Raw genomic sequence first — 19,025 nt, 5'->3', positions numbered from 1 at the left:
TCTCCAGTCATTGGAGATCTTCAGTGATGTGTTTGACCAAGTTCTCCAGAGGCATCTCAGATCCATCTAATTGCCTTTGTGGCTAAGCATTAGCATCCTGAACCATTTGGCATGGTGAAAGTAAGGGTTTTAAGGGACTATTTTGTTGTTAAATACATTTAGTTGTTCTTCATGGGTCTCTACTTCTTTGTTGCTGACTTTAGTCTATAATAATAGTCATAATTCTGCAGTGTCTTTTATTAGCGGGGAATTACAAGGCACCAACATAGAAATTTTTGTACCTTAGCGTTGTAAAGTAGTCGTGAAAATTTACCATGCAAATAACATTATCTTGCTCTTAATTTCCTATATCCTCAGCAGAGGAACTCATGACTTCCAAACGAACAGGCACATGAAATCTGCAGGGCATTTGTGCTTTAGATTTCTCTTTTGCGTGGGGTCCAAGCTCAGAAGTACCTGCTTTTCAGTCTTTGTTGATGTGAACATTAGTTTGACCCAAATTTATTCTGCAAGAGAAACGAGGGTTTAGCCCCAAGCTTATTGGCTGTTGCTTACGTTCCGTCTCGTGATTCCATTACATGGTTGTCTTTAAAAAGGCTGTATCAACACAGTCATGAATGGTAATGGTAATAAAAAAAAAAGGCTTACTTTTATGTTAAGGTTAATCAGTTATTAATAGCAACTAACATTTTAAAAAGTCCTCTCTCCTTTTCATAATCATATCTGTTTTTCTGCTGCCACAAATGATTTCTTTGTATGAGGCACAGTACCTTCTCTTCAAAATTACAGGGTTTCAGATGTTTAGCCAATCAGGCAAGCTGAGTGCCTGAGCATCTGCAAGTACTTTATAATATCTTTGACATGCTTTGTGAGACAAAGAATTGAGTCATCTTTTTTTCCCGCAGCAAGCTTTGCACTCTGGCATTTCTCTCCACTTTTCATGTCTCGACACATTGAAGAACTTACCATGGCCAACAGCAAAATCAGACTTACAGGTTTTATAAAAGCCCAGAACCAGTGCTTGCCTGGCCTCTGAACTGCAGTCCAATTCTGTTCGGCAGGTTTAGAAGTTTGGATTTTTCCTACATTTTCATTGTTGTCCTCAGTGTTTTGCTTTCCCTGCAGAAGACGCTTTGCTGCCTGAGTCCCCTTTGTTCTTCCTCAGCCCTAAAGGGAGGCCACATTGCATCTGTCAGTCCCCAAATTATGGAATTAAAGATGCCATAAATGCGTGATCAGATATAAAATCTCATATAGTGAAGCTTCTAGCAAGCTGGACTACAGTAATTTTTCACTGGAAAAAAATGCCAAAAAAAAAGATTTCAAAACAAGCCATAAAATCACTGCTTTTAACTGCCAGAACTGGAGTTAAAAACGTGAGCGGGGTCCCTGTCCATTAGGAAGGTGCAGAGAAAACGCTCTTAATGATGAGCATTAAATACTAACAACATGAGCCAATGCAGCTAATGAAGATGAGCAGACAAGGTTTTTCTCTGCAACATAAGAAATTAGAAATGAGCTTTTCTGAGGCTGCCACGACAGTTGCAGTTCATTGTGCTATTGCTTTTCAAAGATGCTTTACTCTCCAAAAAGCGCTGGGACTTTTATGAGGCGGAGAGAGTGGAGCTTAGAGAGACAGAGCTGGGGAGAGATCCAGAAGTTATGGGGCACGCTGCCTGGGAGAGGAGCCCGTGCCCAAATCCCTGGGACTTTACTAAAAGGAAAAATAAAAAAAGATAAAGATACAAACAAGTGTCTAACGTCCTCCAAACGCAGGGCATCTGCAAAGCAGTCTGTGCATAGGACTGTGTAGACTTTCCAAGGGCTGTTCTTTGTTCCAGTTCCAGTGAGTTCCTGGAACGCAGCCTCCTTCCCTGCTCCTGGAACAGCCTTGACTGCAGGGCTTCTCCAGCCGTGTAGGTGGAAACACAATATGTGTGAACTATATATTCAACCAACAAAAGATTGCTGGGGAAAATGACATCTTCAAAGCAAACCTTCCATAGTCCACAAACATTTATTACTCTGTAGTAAAGATTTTAAAGCCTGGCACAGTAACACGCATTGCAGGGTTTGGCAAACAGAGATCTGGGGATGTGGACCCAGTCTACTTATCAGCGTGTATTTCCCTAAGATATCTCTCTTACAGTGTGGCTGATCCCGGGAGTGAGATACAATAACAGCAGATTGCATGAGCTTATTCAAGCATGCCGACACGATTTCCAGTATTTGTGTAAACGTTTTTTAGCAAAAGTGTATGTTCTAATAGAGTTTGCTATCATTTCTGTACTAATTGCGGTGCTAGCTGCTCCAGGGATATCAGCAGGAGAGAGCCACCGAGGATTTCAGCCTTATACGTTAAAATGTTCTTTGCCAAAATTATTATTGACTTTAGAGATCTTCAGATTCCATTGAAAATGTTCTCCCGGCTCTCCAGTTTTACATGCAGCTCTGAAACTTTAGCGGATCAAATATCAGCGTGTTTTTAAAAAATGACCAGCAAACACTTTTGAGTGGCAGATCACAGGAAAATAGAAATACGCCTGTTAAACTTTCCAGTTTTTTTGCATAACAGTCGAGCCTTTCTGAAAAGCAACAAGAGAAACCTGGTGAATCTGAGGCTGTATGGGATAAGTGCCTGTGTTTAAGGACAGGGTAGCTGTGGAATCGAGGGGTCAGCAGCACTGTCACCATTTTGGAAAATAGTGCCTTTATTTTCTAGAAAGCAGTGTTTTTCATACAGATGGAAATACCTAGTTTCCTTAGCAGTAAAGGATTATTACAAAGAAAGACTAAAGGAAAGCAGCCAAAGCTGCCATATTTCTGCCACTTTCTTGCATCAGTGGAGTTGAGAAGAAAGGAACTTTCCAAGTTACAGTACTGTACTTGAAAAGGAAAAAAGTAGGCGAGGACTTTTATCTGTGTATTCAGTAGATCAGATGGCAAACTCACCCAGACAGCCTAGCAGGGGAGCAGCTTCTGCTCTTCTCAGTCAGCCCCGCATGGTGTGAAGCAGCACCGAGTACATCAAAAGCTACAAATATGCATTGGGAGTAAAGTTTGGGTTTTTAAAAACATCTGTCTAATTAGCACGGCTTCTATATTTGCAAGTTCTGGCTCTGACTTTCTCACAGTTCCAAGCTGAGCAGAAGTGGCTTTTTCATCTCAAGAATTTGTGTAAGAGGTCAAACCTAAAAATACTGTCAGCAAACGTGACCCTTCTGATCCTAGATATAATCCTATCTCGTTTCCTTCTTGTATCAATCGCTCTTTTGTGCCCTGGTAGAAAATGCACACTCTAGCAGCTAGCCAATTTTCTTCTGGAAAAAAAAAAAGCCCAGATCATTTTAATTGAATGTTATTATCAGCCAGTTCTTGTGGTTTGACATGGATTCAAAATGAAGCAGTTCATCTGCTTAAAGAATCCATAGGCACTAGTAGAACAACTTCAGTACGTTTTTGGATGCCTTCATCTTAAGGGAAATTGGTTTGATTTGCCCTTCAGTAGAAATTTCTTGTACAATTGGTAGCCAAAATGGTGCTAGAGCCCCGAAACTGAATAAAATTCTATTTCTGTATATCAAATTTTGCCCCCTTTCTCATTAAAATTTATACAGTAAACACCTGCATTTAGGCCTGGTTCACCTTGTTGCCTTGCAGTTCAAAGGGACTGTCTCAATGTCTTCATGCAGTGTACATGTACGTAAGGCAAAGCAATAAGTTAGTTTCATTGAAAATGTGCATTCTTCTTTGGGCCTTTTGGATGTGGATTCTGCACTTAGCATGCATGCTCCATCTTGCACTGGAGTTTGGGATCCTTCCCTAGGAGTGGATTATTGCTCCCACTTCGTGCACCGCTTACATTGTGCTGATTCTCTTCATCGATGAATAGAATTCAGTGCAGTATTTTATTTGTTAACCCTTGCAAACACACATGAAGGAGGCTGCAGACTTGACGCTGAAGCTTGCAGAGAAGACTGGAAACTTCAAGGCTGAAGCTTCTTCGTAAGCTCTTCTGTGCAGGCATCACTAGATTTGTATCTTTGACCTCTTCAAAATGCCTTTGGTCCTCCACTGAGGAGACCACCTCATGGGGCTTAAAGAACTCACCTGTTTTCTTCTTCAGGGGCCTGTTAAGTTTATTCTCAGGCAGCTGGAATGAGTGTTGCCTACAGGATAAGCTGTAGGACTCTGAATGAGCTTCTTGGCAAAAGTTCCCTATGCAACTGCCAGATAAGAAAGGATTGGAAAAGCAGTAAAGGAGAGATTCATCAAGCGCAACAAAACCCATAGTCCTCTGATGCAACCACTTTTTAACTTCTTCAGTTACTAAAACTGTTTCTGCTTACTTTTAGGTCAACTTTTCATGGCACTGAAGTCAATAGCTTCATCTGTCAATGTGTTAATTATTACAAAACCAAATCGTTCAGCACTGGTGGTGTTTGTGTATGATCTAATCCATTAGCAGAAGCAAACAGCTGTCTGCAGTAGTGGTAAAGGTACCTCCTGGAACTGCCTTCATGAGCTTGGCCAACCAATCGTGAGAACCCCAAATTTGAATTTCTAATGTGTCTCCTACGTTTGGCACCTCAAGAGAGCTATATCCTCAGTGAAAATAGCAGATTGCCAATTATGAAGAATTCATTAAGATTTGCTGAAGTTCAAAGCAAAAAGGCCAGTTCCTCACAGGTCAGGGCAACTCTTGTAGTGGTTCCTCCTTTGCCTCCAGCAGCAGCTCTTCTCCAGAACCTGTTTAGTTTTCTGCCAGCTCTGCTGGCAGGTGAAGAGAGCCCCACATCACATCTTCTTGCAAGTAGTTTTATGCTGGAAGCCTATGCCCTGGATATGCTGTTTTCCTGGCCCAGCATGGCATGAGATCTACATTTCAAAACATGTCCATGTCAGCCTTAGAAAACAGAAAATTCAGTGCACCTTTCACTTTGTTTTTTTGGAGACCTTCCATAAAGTCACAGCTCAGTTTCACACCGGATTTGATCTCTCTTTAGAATATCAGGAAGAAATAACTCCCACTGTGTAGAAAGAGAGGAAAGCATCATGGGCCACATTCAGGTCACCTGTGAATCAGAACTGAAGGCCTTGTCTACTTTGTACATCGCTGCTCAGGGAACCAACACAAGTACCCATAAGTAGTCTTCCATGTTCCATCCCGACCCTCTTACTGCTGTTATCGGTGTGACTCTCTTCTCACCCTGCATCCTCCCTTCCAATGGCAGAGTCTAAACTGGAGGAGGCCCAGAGGATGTACTTTGTTGGGCAGGAGGATGCCCATGGGCACCTGTCCTCCTCCCAGCACTGCTGCTCCACTTCCAGCTTGCAATGGGAGAGAGCTTGGAAGTACAAATGGGAAAAAGCTGAGCATGAAAAGGGAGTTTGTTACTTACAGAGAACTTGGGAGTGGCTGAATTAAACTGTATAAATAAAAATTTGGGCTACCAAATGTGAGATACCTGCAGACCAAGTCAAACTTCTTCAGGTAGCCTGGAGGAGAAATCTAAAATGTGTATTTTTAATATGATTTATTTAATAATGGTTTATTTTAGAAGGCATCTGCCTTCAGATGTTGATACTGACCATACTGCCTTTTCCTTTCTCCTATGCTCTACAAGGTCTCCTCTCCATCCTGAGCCACATGAAATGTGCTTGCAAGCCAGATTTGGCACTGCTCTGAACTCGTTTGCTAGCACCTGGCTCTAATAATCCAGCCTCCCTCAGTATGTGTGAAGACTGTCGTGCCTTCTCTTCTTTAACTTGCTGTTCCTGGAGCCTCTGCAGAGGACAAGCTTATTGCTGCCTCCTTATCAGATCCCAAAGCTGCATCAAGATGGATGCGACTTTAACAGTATCAGAATTCTTAGTTCTTTCATGCTGCATCCTGTGTTGTTTTCCTCGCAGTTTATGTCCCGTATGTGATAAGGAATAGTTTTCTGAGTGTGCCTGAAGTAGCTGGAAAACTGCTCGCCGTGCTATGCAGGTCTAATGAGAGATGTTAGTATGTAACGGCACAAATGAGAAACTGGTGGTGCTTTAGAACTTTATCTGTTTTCTGTTATTTTTAATGCTTTTGCATTTTAAAAATGTCATCTATATAAGAATATTTGGAACTACTTACATATAAAGAAAATATGGAAAAATGAAAAGAGCCTGCCTTGCTTGTAGGCATGCCAAGCAGGCTTGGCAGCCCTCGCTCCTCATTGATGGAGCATTGCTTGGCCGTCTGAGCTCCTGCAGCATTCCCTACCTGTAAGAAGCATTTCTGAAACCAGGAGAACACTGGCTGGGAATATTGACCTTATTCAGAGAGTTCTGAGCGATGAGAGGAGTGTCCTGCGGCGTGTGACAGTTATCAAAGACTTAAACAAGAAAAGGAAACTAAATCAAAACTCCGTAGAAATCAGATCTGCCTTGTCATGACTGCAATAAGAGTTCTCAACATTCCACAGAAAACATATCTTGGAGTCAAAAATAGCTTTGGCGTGGCTTTTCCCTTTCTCACCCTCTTCCTAGTTTACTTGTGTATAAATTGCATCTAATTTGTCACCAGTAGTGGTGAAATTATCAGCATCAAAGCATCAAGTGCAGGGGCCTGTTGAAAGTGCTGCAGCAGAGGTCCCCACCCAGGGGTCTGCTCTGCCCAGTGTGCATTCTGCACATTTTCTTATAGACCAAACAGCTCTTACCAGTAATTCCTTTTAAGGGAAGCACGGCCTGTAAGTTTAAGCTGCCCTCGTGCTTTATTTTTTTTATTGGTGATTCCAGTTCAACAGAAAAAGATGACTTTAGAGCTAAAGAAGTGCAGTTGTAGGTGCTCCCAGAAAGGAGTTATGCAAGAGATAGAGTCGAATACTTTAAATAAATAGCTAGCAGAAACATTTGAATGGGTTGTAGAGCCTGGCATTATTCTTTGCTATGTGTATATGTGTTTTTCCATCTAAAATATTTTGTATCAGTATTCAGAGCTCTAAAATGGAGGAGGAAAAACTTCTAAAGAAAGTGGAATAGATCTTAGCCCTGTCTGGTTTTTTTTGGAAAAAAGATGAGCGTAAAGGATTTTCAAGATGTTTAGAATCATTGGTATTATGACAGCATGCATCTCTGTCATAACGTTACATGATTAACGAGATCAGAAACATTCTGGGATGTTCTGATCTGTTCTACTAATGCATCTTTTAAAAGTATAAAGTCAGCCCTCTGTAAAATAAATACTTGAAAAGCAGTTTTTGTTTTCCTCAGGCTGGTGAGATTAGAGTTTCGTAATCTGTTTGACCAGCTGCAGAGGATGTTCTTTTTCATTTTTTTCTTTTCAAGTAAATGAGCTTCATCTCAACAAGACTGAAAAAACCATACAGCTTCAGAAATGCTCAGTTTTCACTCATCCATTTAAATGCGAGCAATTGCACTGTCGTGTCTTGTTGCAGATGCAGTTGGGATGGAGGTCATTAATAGTTTCTCAAGACTTGGAATGAAAGAATTTCCAAGTTTCCAAGGGTACGTCCTCCCTTGTCACAAACTTCCAGTTTTTGAATTAGAGACATAATTTGAGAAGATGCTGCCTCTCCCACCTTGCCCGCATGGGGTGCGCAGGCTCGCGGTGCCAGGCTAGCCCTTGCTCAGTTCACAAAGCAGAGTTTTGCTTGGTGAGTTAATAGATTTGATTAAGGTTACTTTGAAAGATATAAGGACGTTATTAGCTTTCTTCTGTGTGTGTGTAAGGGGATGTGTATAATTTTCCATAGTGGAGAGAATTCCAGCAATATCAAGCAGTCTGCTCATTCATTGCACAACATGAATAGCTTTCTTTTGTTCATGCCGGGAATCAGATTAGCCTGTTGGTTGGAAATAACCAAGCCTTTCATATTTTCTTTTTAAGAGAGCGTAGCAGAATAAGATGTTTTGCAAAGCCTGTTACCAGTGTTTATGTTAGCAGGTCTTCGTGCATGCGGGACAAGGAATGTGTTTGGAAGGAGAGCTTTGTAGAGCACCAGGGGCGTGCTGGACCCCCGATTGGGTCTCCAGGTGTAACGTTTCAGGACACTCACTTAAAGTGGCAGTTTGGTGATAAACGGGGCTGGGAATGGAGCGCCCGGCGGGGAGGAGATTGCCCTGCTCAGCCGCTGATTGATAAATACGCGTTATCGGGAGTCAGATGTTCAGGAAATTCTGCTCGAACCCCTGATGTTTGTATTTGTGGAGCTGTTAGTAAGAATGGAACGAGCAGCCAAACCAGATGTTTTACTTGTCCATTTGTATGCACAACAGCAATTTTTCACTAGCAGAGCATCTCCACCGATGCGACATTTTAGACATTCTCATGACACACCATCAGAGCATCAAGCACTTGTCTGAAAACACGGCAATCAACATCGGGTCTTCCCAGGAAACTTGCTCAGAGCGTGGCAGGCTCCGTGCCATTGTCTTTCATTGCAAAGTTTTTAATATAAAGCCAATGAAGAGATGAGAATTGCCAGGGGCTCAGGGAGGCTCAGCTCTGCCCGCTCCGCGCTGCCATGCGGTGTGTCACGCGGTGACCTGATTGGGAATGCTTCCTTCTGGGTGATAGTCTCAAAATCAGACTGAAAGGTTGACATGAAAAGTACCTGAAGTATTTTCTGTGTGCTCCGAGGCTGATAACAAACTTTGCAGTTCCGGTTTTAATAGAGATGGGGGAAGCTACGAAACTTCAAAAGGTTTGTGATAAATGTTTTTTGACAATGCGTCAGCTGAACATTAGGCAGAATCTTGGTAAATCCCCTCATAAGTGGTTTAAAATGGAGTTTTGAACTTTTCCTTCATAACTGTATGCTTAAGATGTCACGGTATCTTTGGGTTTAAAAGATTTGTTCTATCTGGTGTATGTGAACTGTTGGTGTTTCTGTCTGCACCTCGGAGAGTGGAAAGGGGGGAAAGGTGCAGCTGTGCAGGGAACCTTGGCCATGGATCTGGGGCAGGGAAGAACCAAAGGGACAGAGGGCTCCTGGTAAATATTGTGGGAAGTGTCCCCAGCTGGCAACGTTTGGAGTGACTTCACAGTGACAACCTGCGGACATGCAGAGCAATGCTTGCACATGGCAATGGCTCATCGGGTCCACTGTGTGGTTCACTGAGAGCAGCGGGTTGAAAGCATTTATTGCTGCTCTCTGGGCCTCCTCCCTCCCCTCTGCTGTCACCTGTGGCACTCAAAACAAAGCCAAAACAGTTCCTTCCCTGGCTCCTCCGAGCACAATGCCCAACTTTACAATGTATCCTGCTCTTTTCCTTGAACTGCTGTCTTTGCAGGACTTGCTGTGCCCTATGACATCCTTTGCATTTCAAATGAATTCTGCTTATAGTGCAACGCAGTGAAGTCCTGACTCAGCAAAATGCTTTGGTCCTTGCCTAATTTTAAGCCCACTAATAGCTCTGTTGGTGCTGTCAGTGTGTTTAGGGGTGTATGACTGAGGACAGTACAGAAAAGTGGTCTAAAAACTTTGGTCAGCCACACTAGATATTTGCAGAAAATGCCAAAAACACACCAGCGTCTTAAAGGAATAGAGGAGGAAGGAATCCAGACGTTGACAAAACTAACAGTACTCTGGGAATCTCCAGAACTCCCAGATCTAAGTGGGGTCTGATCTGAAGTGGAGCTAAGGGACTGCTCGGGAGCGAACGATCTGCTTCACAGGCAACGTCTGAAATACACTGCTGATCAACTCCTCCAAACAGGTCATGAAAAATTAACGTAGCGTAGCGTTAGGCCCAACCACACAGGAAAAAATGTTTGAATACACACTCCTTGTAGTTAAGTGACCTACTTGCAAAATTTTTCACTGCTGCTGGAGAGACTTAATTTTGTTCCTGGAGCCAAATTTTTCTCTTCCTTCCTGAACCCCTTTCTTTCTGCCCACGCTAGCTCAAGGGAAGAAGTTCTTGTACTTCACAACGGCATCTCCTACTGGCAAAGTGCAGAAGCAATAGGGACTAACGAGAAGTGGCTGCTTGACGTGCCGTAATGTGCAGAGCCTACTGCTGTGCCTAGTCTGCAAGATCTCCACTCCCATTTTGAAATGTCAGTGAAGTGGGCCAGACTTCCAAATTTCTTCAGTGTATGGCAGTTCACATTCTTCCAAGTGGGAGCTGATGGCTTCTTTGCCTTGGAAAATTACCCCTTGTACCTGATTCCTAAACAAAGGAACTTTTTTTTTTCTCTCATGATGATTAGTAGAAAACGGGCAACCAACTCTTTTGGGGACAGTTTTTAAAAGGAGCTAACAGTTACACTTTCATTCCACGTTGTAATTCGTGTTCACTATTCATGAAGTGGTGTTTAGCGGTTGACATCGCACACTAGGCATGGAGGCTCCCAGACCTGCAGCTCTGTTGTGCAGTAAGACATGGACAATTTGGTCTTTGCAGATCTTCTCCCTTCTCCACCCACGCTCGCTTATTAGCAGCTTCACTCTAATGAAGTTGAACAGATGGTAAGAGGCTAGAAGGTCACTGGAAGGAATGTGCTCAAGAAAGTTTAAATGTTGCTTATGGTGTTTTAATTTCTATTCCTGGGGAGCAATAAAGCATAAATTTTCTGTACAGTCATAATAGTAATTGTAATGTTACCTGTAGGATGGAAAAATAATTTGAGTTATTAAATGCTGTAACTATTTTCAGTATAAAATAATAGATTTTATTTTTCTGTTGCAGCAACGTTGGCTCCCTGCACATAGGTTGTGGAGAACTTTGTTTGCAAAAACAAAGCTATTGTTTTAACAAAAACCACAGAATTTTTGCCTTTCATATTGAATCAGTAGCATAATGAGTAGTGGAGCAATAGTTCAACATCAAAGGAGACTTCTTGGATATATAGTGTGTTGCAGCAACAGTGAAAAAGTTCCCACCAGAAAGGAATTTTTCCATATGTGAACAGCAAACATATGTATTAGGTTAAACCCAGAAGATTTCCCTTGCTTTCCACCAAAACCTAGAGAGGACTCAAATACAGAGGTTTCCAAACACGCTGGAATGCAGCGTGGGGAGCAAGCGTGGCCGAGGTATGGAGCAGAGGCAGTGCACCAAGCTGTGCTGGGGACCAACAAGCACTGATGCTGCACCAGCAATTTGGCAATAGCAGCATCAGTATTTTGCTTCTTAAAAATACACTTTTTTGCTCTGATCGGTGGGGTGATATTGGTGATCTTCATAGATAGCTTTCATTATCATCACCAGGAATAAACCCAGACACCTGCTGGTCTCCATCAAGTATTTTGAGGAGAAATAACAAGTGCTTTAAAAAATGTGAGTAGAGAATGTCAGTTAGAAAATAAATGCCTAAGAGTATTTCCAATGGGATACTTGGCCTGCTTTCTTTAAATAAGGGTCGTGTTTGACACTGTGAATTGGGAGGCCACCTGGTACAAGGAAGTTCTTCCCAGACAGCCCAGACCTACAGCTGCATGCAGACAGAAAGGGACTCAGGACTGAGCATTTCTATAACATCGTTGTAAGGCACCTCCACATTTATTTCTGCAACAAAATTTGCTTTATTTTTTGTCACCACCATTCACAGAGTTTTCTTTAAGCTTCCAGAGCTAGGTTTTCTTCTTATGATCGGGGAGAGAAAACGCATCGAGGGATGTAATTTAAATTTAGAAGGCACTTAAAGAGGGGCCTTATATTCAGAATTATTGTTGGCACATGTTTTGAGGATGTGAAGTGGAAGCCTTCTTCTGTGGGCATTAGCTAGGAGATAATTAAATCTACCGTAGGTAATTATGGTAGCTTTTATTACTGCATCTTTCATTAACTAATTATATTAATTTGGTAATGTTTGAAAAATTCTTTGAAGATGAAAAGAGTTAACTATTGCTACCTTTAGCAGAAGTATTACTGTGCACTGTTCATAAATACTGAGGTCTTTTCTTGATACAGATGCACATCTGCATGGGCAGAGCTGCTGTTAGAGAAGTGTAGGAATGACACTGGTATGTCAAGAAGGGATTGCTGTTACTTGGTGCAACCTGATCGCAGTAGGCTGTGACTTCACTGCTGATACCTTTTGTTTCAAAGAGAAAATAAATTGGGTTTTTTCACAACTTTTAGAAGGTTTTCCTTCTAAGTACCTCTTATTTATTCAACCCTCAGTAGCAGAGAGATTCATCTACCAGCGTCTTCATGATCCCTGAGTGATGAGAGCAGGAATAGTGCCCTGCTGACACTCAAGATCTCACCAAAAGTAGGAAATGATTTTAGGTCGAAGAAGAATTATCACAGCTTTTGTAAATACAGTACCTCCACAGTGATGATTGATACCAAGTAACTCCACATCGTTATGATTTTTGTTTACATAATTCTTCCAGAACTGAGTTTTCTTTCAGGGAATCCAACGCTTCTCTTTTAAGATATCCTGTGATTAAAGGATAATCAAATCAGTTTTCAGATATTAAAGACTAAATCCTTTGAATATTCCCATTTCATACTTGTTCGTGTGATCTGTAGAAATCTTTCTCTTACCAGCTTTCAGTTGATTCGGATTAAGCCTTGTAACTAATGCCAAAAATTTATTCCTGCCTTGAAAAGGGATTTTGCAACGCTGGCATCATACCTTTTGTGTCCCTGTGGCTCCCTGTCAAAACCATATGCCTTGCAAATTTAGTTATTTTTAAAGAAACCCTTTGCAGCCTCAGTCTGGCACCCAGTGTCGGGCTGAGTCCCTCTGCTCTGGTGTGCCATCCCAGCACCTCTGGAGCTGCTCAGGCCAAGCTCTGCGCCTGCCTCTCCCTGTCTGCCAACCATTTTGCTGCTGATAACCAAACCACCAAGCGCCCTCCAGGAGATGAAGCTCGGGTGTTCATCGCTCCTTTCATATCAGCCAGTAACCAAGCATGGACTGCCCTGACAGCCCTGGTCTCATCCACCAGCTCCGCTCGAGATCCTGAGGTCTGACAGCAATATTTCAGTGGCGTATCCTCAAAACCATCACTCCTCCATCCTTCTCATGTCACTCAAAGTCAAGTGTGACCAAAACATTTACATTATACATTTATTTCAGGATCCTTTCCATTTTTATAAATAAATCAAATGAATGTTCCTTTTATACAGCTGTAATTCACCCACATTGTTGCAGTGGAGCTTATTATCTCATTTACATTTTTAAGTGCTTTTCAAAGTGTAGGATATCTGGACTGGAAAGCAAAACATTTCGTTTCTTTGTTCTCAGGCCAACACAAAGCACTTCCAAGGTCAGGTATGGTGTAGACTTTCAACAACAAACATGTTTACATGGCGTTTGAAAGCCAGTTTAACTGAAAAAAAAAAACCCAAAGCCTTTATAACAGTGATGTAAGTCAACTTAGCAAAGCTGAGAGAGGGGGATGCATTTTGTCCTTGGAAAAACTCAGCTTAATAAGTTCGGCTTTGTTTTCCATTTGGGAAAACCTGCCTCTGACCCTCAGAAATTGTCCAGTGATTTTTACTTTTTTCTGTGCCTTTTTCTTCATCTCAACAGTTGTTAAACATGAGCACTGTTATTCTTTGCGCAAAAATCTGACACTTTGAAGCTGTGGAATAAAAACTGCATTTTGAAACCAAACCAAACCTTTGTTTCGTTTTCCAAAAGAGACGTTCTCTGGTGCACCTGGGGTAAGTCATCTGCTGGTTTTAAGAGCATTCTGCGTGCTGAAAACTTATCTGTCAGATGCAGAAAAGATGTGATGGTGCTGGGTAGCTTCAGAAATCGCTATCAGCATTCAGGCTCTGACCACTGCCTATGGAGCTTTTTGACAATAGAGAGAATTTTCAGTGTGATCTTCAAAAGGGCGCATTATTCATGACAGCCATCACGGTTCCTCCTCGAAAATTAAAATCATGGGCAGCAATCTTACTTGGTTCTAATTACTATCTTCAGAGATAATCGCATGCAGGAATCTACAGCAACTATGAGATTTTGATGTTTCTTTTTTTTTTTTTTTTTCACGTGGCTTTGATCAAATACTGATCTTTTGGTTTTGCTTTTTTGTCCTCGTGCTGATAGGAAGGCTGAAATACCCAGATGAGCGTTACTTCTAGGACATCCTTTGTAAACAAAACCACTTTCTACAACGTGAGCAGTAGCAGAGCCCGTGTGCAACGCGTTGAAGTTTACCAGCGATAGTCAAAAAATGGTAAAGGCATTTGTGATTCATCAGAGGCATGAGTCTTTTTTTATGCAGTCTCAACACCAACAGAGTTGTGATTGGAAAAGTCGATAAACTCATACGGTATATTGGTTTTGGCAATTGATGAATGGATAATGATATACTTTGTTACCCTTATATGCTATCGTTAAAAAATGAACAACAAAAATACCCTTATTTCTAAATTGTGCTTGTTTAAGACATTGTCTGCCCTTTTAATGGAAGAAAATGTGTGCTCCATGCTGGCAAATACTATCTAGAGTAGGTGGACCTAACAAAAACTCCTGTGTCGTCTGAACTTCCCAAATTAAATTACTTTAAGATGCATCACAAACCCACAGATTTAAAGGAACTGCTCATTTTATGCTCCACAGAGTAAGTTTGTCTGTTGTAGAAAGTAAAAATGGGGAAGTTAGGGAGTGAAACAGCACTACACCAATTCTTTGCCACAACACGCTTGCTGTCTTTAGCAGGAGCTCTTTGAGATCCCATTTTGTATTCAATACTTGCAGGGTTTTTTGTGATGGAGAGTGAAAGAAAGTTATTCTCTGAGACAAAGGCATGCATGTACACTTGTAAGTGTATGTGTGCTAACCCTTGATTGTCTTCAAAGTCATGTGAGAGTCAAACTTGCTCTTGAGCACTAGGGGGGAATCCTCAGCCCTCACCTCGCCAGGCTGCTTGGGTTGTCTGAGCTGATCACGTGGAAGTAGCAGAAGGCAGATCATCCTTGGTAGTTTGGCCAGATGTGCTCTGTGAGTGTTCCTGAGAGCTGCGCTGTGCTGGTCATGCCTGGACGCTTTGGTGTTATGGGAAGACTGTTATCAAGTTAATTGGGCCTTTGGTGATCTTGGATACACGGCCCTGCCTGTTCTGTGTTGCATTTCCACAATGCATGACCTGATCTTTGTAGGTTTCACATCAAGATCAGCTTGTTTGTGTTTTAAGTTACAATATTAAATTTACAAAAAGAAAACAACAAGCCTACAGTTCACACATTGAGTTTCATTATAATAATGCAAATCACTGGTACTGCAAGACTTGTTGAGAATCAAGAGTTGAGTTGAGATACGTGTTCAAGACTGGATTTCAGCATTTCTCAGAAGCGATGATATCATAGAAGTCTGTGGGCAGATTTGGAGTTCATGCTTGGGTCTGGTTACATTTTTGGCATTAGAACATGTAATAGCCTTATAACTATAAGACTTTAAAGTTAATGCCTGGCATCACTTCAAAACAATGTGCAAGATCTATCATAAGTAGTCCTCTTATCTTATCTCCGTAGCAATTTTATCCTGTAAATGATTTGAGAGCACAGGATTTCAGTGCTGTGGAAAAGAGCAAGGGTTTTGCTGTTCACTCTTTGTACCCCCAGTCCTGTTAACGATGCTGGTTTACACCTGGGTGTCCCATGTTGAGGAGGCAGGTGCTCGCCGTGCCGTGTGTTCTGCAGGACACGTGGGGTCGTGCTGGTCCCCATTGCAGCAACAAGTTCCCGGTGCAGCTCAGCTCCTCCAAACTCTGCTGCGGGCACCTGTGGGCTGTCCATGGGGCCAGCTCCTGCTCGGGTCCTGGCTGCCCCGCGCCTTTCAGCTGATGGGCAGCTCTGCCCCGATTTTCTGCCGTACAAAAGATAGCTCAAAGTATTCCCTTTCTGCTGCCACAGCTGCCTCTGTGCCGATGTCAATCTCACATCCACATTGTACGCTTTGCTTCAAGTCAGCACTTGCAGCTAACAATGCCTTCATTCAAGCTGACAACATAACTAAGCTTTTAGTAAGTGTGTAAGTAAATGTTAAGTGTGTATTCAAACGTCCAACAATGGCTAGGAAACTTTAAAAAAAATATCTTTGAAACTTGGTATTGTTTGTTTGGTGTGTATCTGTTAGAAATAACACAGACTATCAGCTCCTTGGGGCATGACTTTTCTTTTGTTAAGCGCACAACAAAAAGATCAAGGCTCCGAGGGACGGCCATAATAAAAATAAATATATAAGAGGAACAATGATGACAAAATAAAGTTGTCGATGCATTTTATGAGCGAGGTTCAGAAGTGATTATTCCCGAACTAAATAAAGAGTGGATTGTTGTGCTAACAATATCGTAATATCCTTTTATTTATTGCCATTTATGCTGCGTCTGTGGGTCCCGTGCCGAATTCAGCCCAGGGCAGGAGGGAGCCCCACGTCTCAGCAAGCGTCCCATGGCAGTAGCATGGAATGTATTTCCACTCCAATTCCAGACGTAGATTTCCAGAGAGGGTTGTTACTTGGGCTTAAAGGAAAAGTTGTTGGTACGCTGCAAAAGCGTTCCCGGGAAGCACAGGTTGTACCAATAGGATGAGAGATGGTGGTGAAGAACTGGCACTGCTGCCAGGGGTATGGGTGCCCCATCCCTGGAGGTGCCTGAGGCCATGGAGGGGCCCTGGGCAGCCTGAGCTGCTGGGGGCACCCAGCCCATGGTGGGCGTTGGAACTACATGATCTCTAAGGTCCTTAAGCCATTCTATGTTTCTATGATTCTGTTATGATTACAGAAATCTGAGACATCCCGCAACGTACTTGTAGGCTGTGATAAAGTTGAACTCAGTATTTAACTGTACCAAATACAGCTTAATTGCTGATGTTCAATCAGTGGTCCCACCTGTGCAGAATAATTGTACTCAGTAAGGACACAGAACGGGGCTGTCCCTTCCTAGCAGCTACCCCGTATTGCCGGGAGCTGAAGAGCAGTGCTGGCGCCTCAGGGTGCTCTGAGCCCATGTCGAATCACATTGCCTATGAGTTGTTGTGTGGGTTTCTCACATGTTCTGCACCCTGTGTTGTTTCAGACCCTGCAAGACGAAGTGCAGAGTTCCCGCAGCCAGGCACGGGCTGCAGAGAAGAAGCTGCAGCGCAGGGAGCTGGAGGCCCACGAGCAGGTACGGGGCTGCCCCTGGGCGGGGAGCTGCGATGGGGAACGACAAGATCTTGCTTCAAAGCAAAAGCACATATTTCCCTGCAAAATTTTCAGCTAGCTTTCTTTTCTGTTTTTGTTAATAAAAGGGAATTAAACTGTCTGAACCCTACGGGCAAATACTTATCTCTTGCTCTCTAGTTCAGGTTGGTATTTCAACTATCTTAGCTGTTAAATGATGCATTTATTTTCAAGTGACTGTACTGTTATAACAGAGGGTTCCGAGACTACGCTAACCCCTTGTTTGATGCTTGTATTCAGAGAATTGTAATTGGACAATGACTGAGATAAAAAAATAATCTTTACTGCTGATCTCGTGCATCTATCGTCCTAGCATGTTGTCTGTAAACAGTTCCGCGTGATTAATGCTGCTAAAATTAATGTAGACACTTCCAGTGCAATCAGAGACGTAGTGTGCTTCAAGCAAAATAGTGTATGTAATTTACAGAGTGGTATTGAAACAAAGCCTACAGTCTGCATTTAAACCAGATTGAACTGTCGTATTCAGGAAAATGCAAAGGTGGTGGATGTCTGAATCGGAAACAGGTTTACAGATCTCTGGTGCCAATGCAGGTTTGCAGCATTTCAGAACTGTATGTGGTGACGAGCAAACAGCATCCACCACTGTGGAAGTAACGTTCAGGTCAGGCTGGACGGGGCTCTGAGCACTGATGGAGCTGGGGGTGTCCCTGCTCATTGCAGGGGGTTGGACCAGATGGTCTTTAAGGATCCCTTCCAACTCAAACCATTCTGGCAGTTGCTGGGCCAGTTTCATCCCTGACTGCAGTGCTCGTGGCACTGGGGGAACTCGGTGCAGTCAGGCGCTGGCCTACGAGCACTGCATTTTGGCTTCAGTCTCCTGGAAATGAAGGAAAATGAGCTATCTGGTGCACGGTTGTCTCTCCCAGAGAACAACATTGGCCTGAACGCTGTGATAATGATTCGCTTCCAAAAGCTGCATCCACTGAGAAAGTTTTTCCTTTGGGGGCTTTGGTTTTTTACGCGGACAAACATTTTAGGAGTTATTATCATGTCTTCTCTGGGACTGGTGAAGCCATTAGTTATGCTTACTTCTCCAGAAGAAAAAGGCAAAAATGACAGCTCTGATGTATTTCTGACTACAATGGTGTGGGCAGGCCACCTGTAAGCATGTTCATCAGGCATTTACAGCAGCTAACGACTTGTCAGCCCACTGGGGAGCTGCAGTATGAAGGGACTTAGACTATACTTAGGAACTATAAAGAACTTAGAACTCGCCTTCTGCTTTTACAAAACATTGTCTGAATCAGAATTCCATAAAACATCAAAATTTGCATTGGCACTGTCACAAAGGCTACTTTTCTGAGCTGTTACATGTCTATAAATAAGGAGGAGAGAGGGTTAAACAGCTTCTGTTTTTCATTAAAAGGAAAAATCTTGTGTTTTGATTCTATAACAACAACAAACAAATGAATGAGACATGAAAAAACATTTTGTTGCGCTTTTAATTAAAACTCAAAAGCTGTTTCTCGTTACGGCTTGTTGGGTGGTATCAGTGCTCCACGTTTGCCTGTTTTTTTCAGTGCAATGTCCTTATAACTCAGGAGTGACTGACAGGTCCACAGGGCTCAGCTCTTCATTCCAGGAACCCTCTGCTGATTGCACAGAGTTAACCTTTACTGTCATTATCCAGAGAGACGGAGTCAGCTTAGTGACATCAACTGTCGTGTAAATAACACTGTTGTTCCCAGTACTTTTACATTTAAGCTCCCAGGAATTCCCGCTTGGACTAACCTGAATCATTTATCTTCTCCGTGGAGGTTCTCCTGTCTCTGCTAAGCGTGGCCTTCCAGGGCAGTGGTGCACATGGTCAGCAATGCTGCTGCTAGACTGCAGTCTCAGCGTTGTGTATTATCACCTTTCTTCATGT

General features: G+C 42.6%; 1 protein-coding gene across 4 annotated transcripts in view; it reads left to right on the top strand.

The window, feature by feature from the left end:
- Positions 1-19,025, top strand: part of CEP112 (centrosomal protein 112) — a 149,598-nt gene that overhangs the window by 116,805 nt on the left and 13,768 nt on the right. For 2 of the 4 annotated variants that reach the window (XR_002443854.1, XR_002443852.1), the window contains exons 24-25: positions 14,021-14,150; positions 16,992-17,081. Coding sequence is in view for 1 of the 4 variants with exons in the window: in XM_021414850.1 (XP_021270525.1) it covers positions 16,992-17,081 (90 nt within the window). In the remaining 3 variants the exon portion in view is untranslated. The remainder of the gene's footprint in view (positions 1-14,020; positions 14,151-16,991; positions 17,082-19,025) is intronic. The other 2 variants (XR_002443853.1, XM_021414850.1) reach the window with 1 other exon arrangement.

Source organism: Numida meleagris, chromosome 17 (assembly GCF_002078875.1).
Source record: "Numida meleagris isolate 19003 breed g44 Domestic line chromosome 17, NumMel1.0, whole genome shotgun sequence".
NCBI lineage: Eukaryota > Metazoa > Chordata > Aves > Galliformes > Numididae > Numida > Numida meleagris.
The sequence above is the reverse complement of the archived record's forward strand: the minus strand, read 5'-3'. Positions and strand labels throughout refer to the sequence as shown.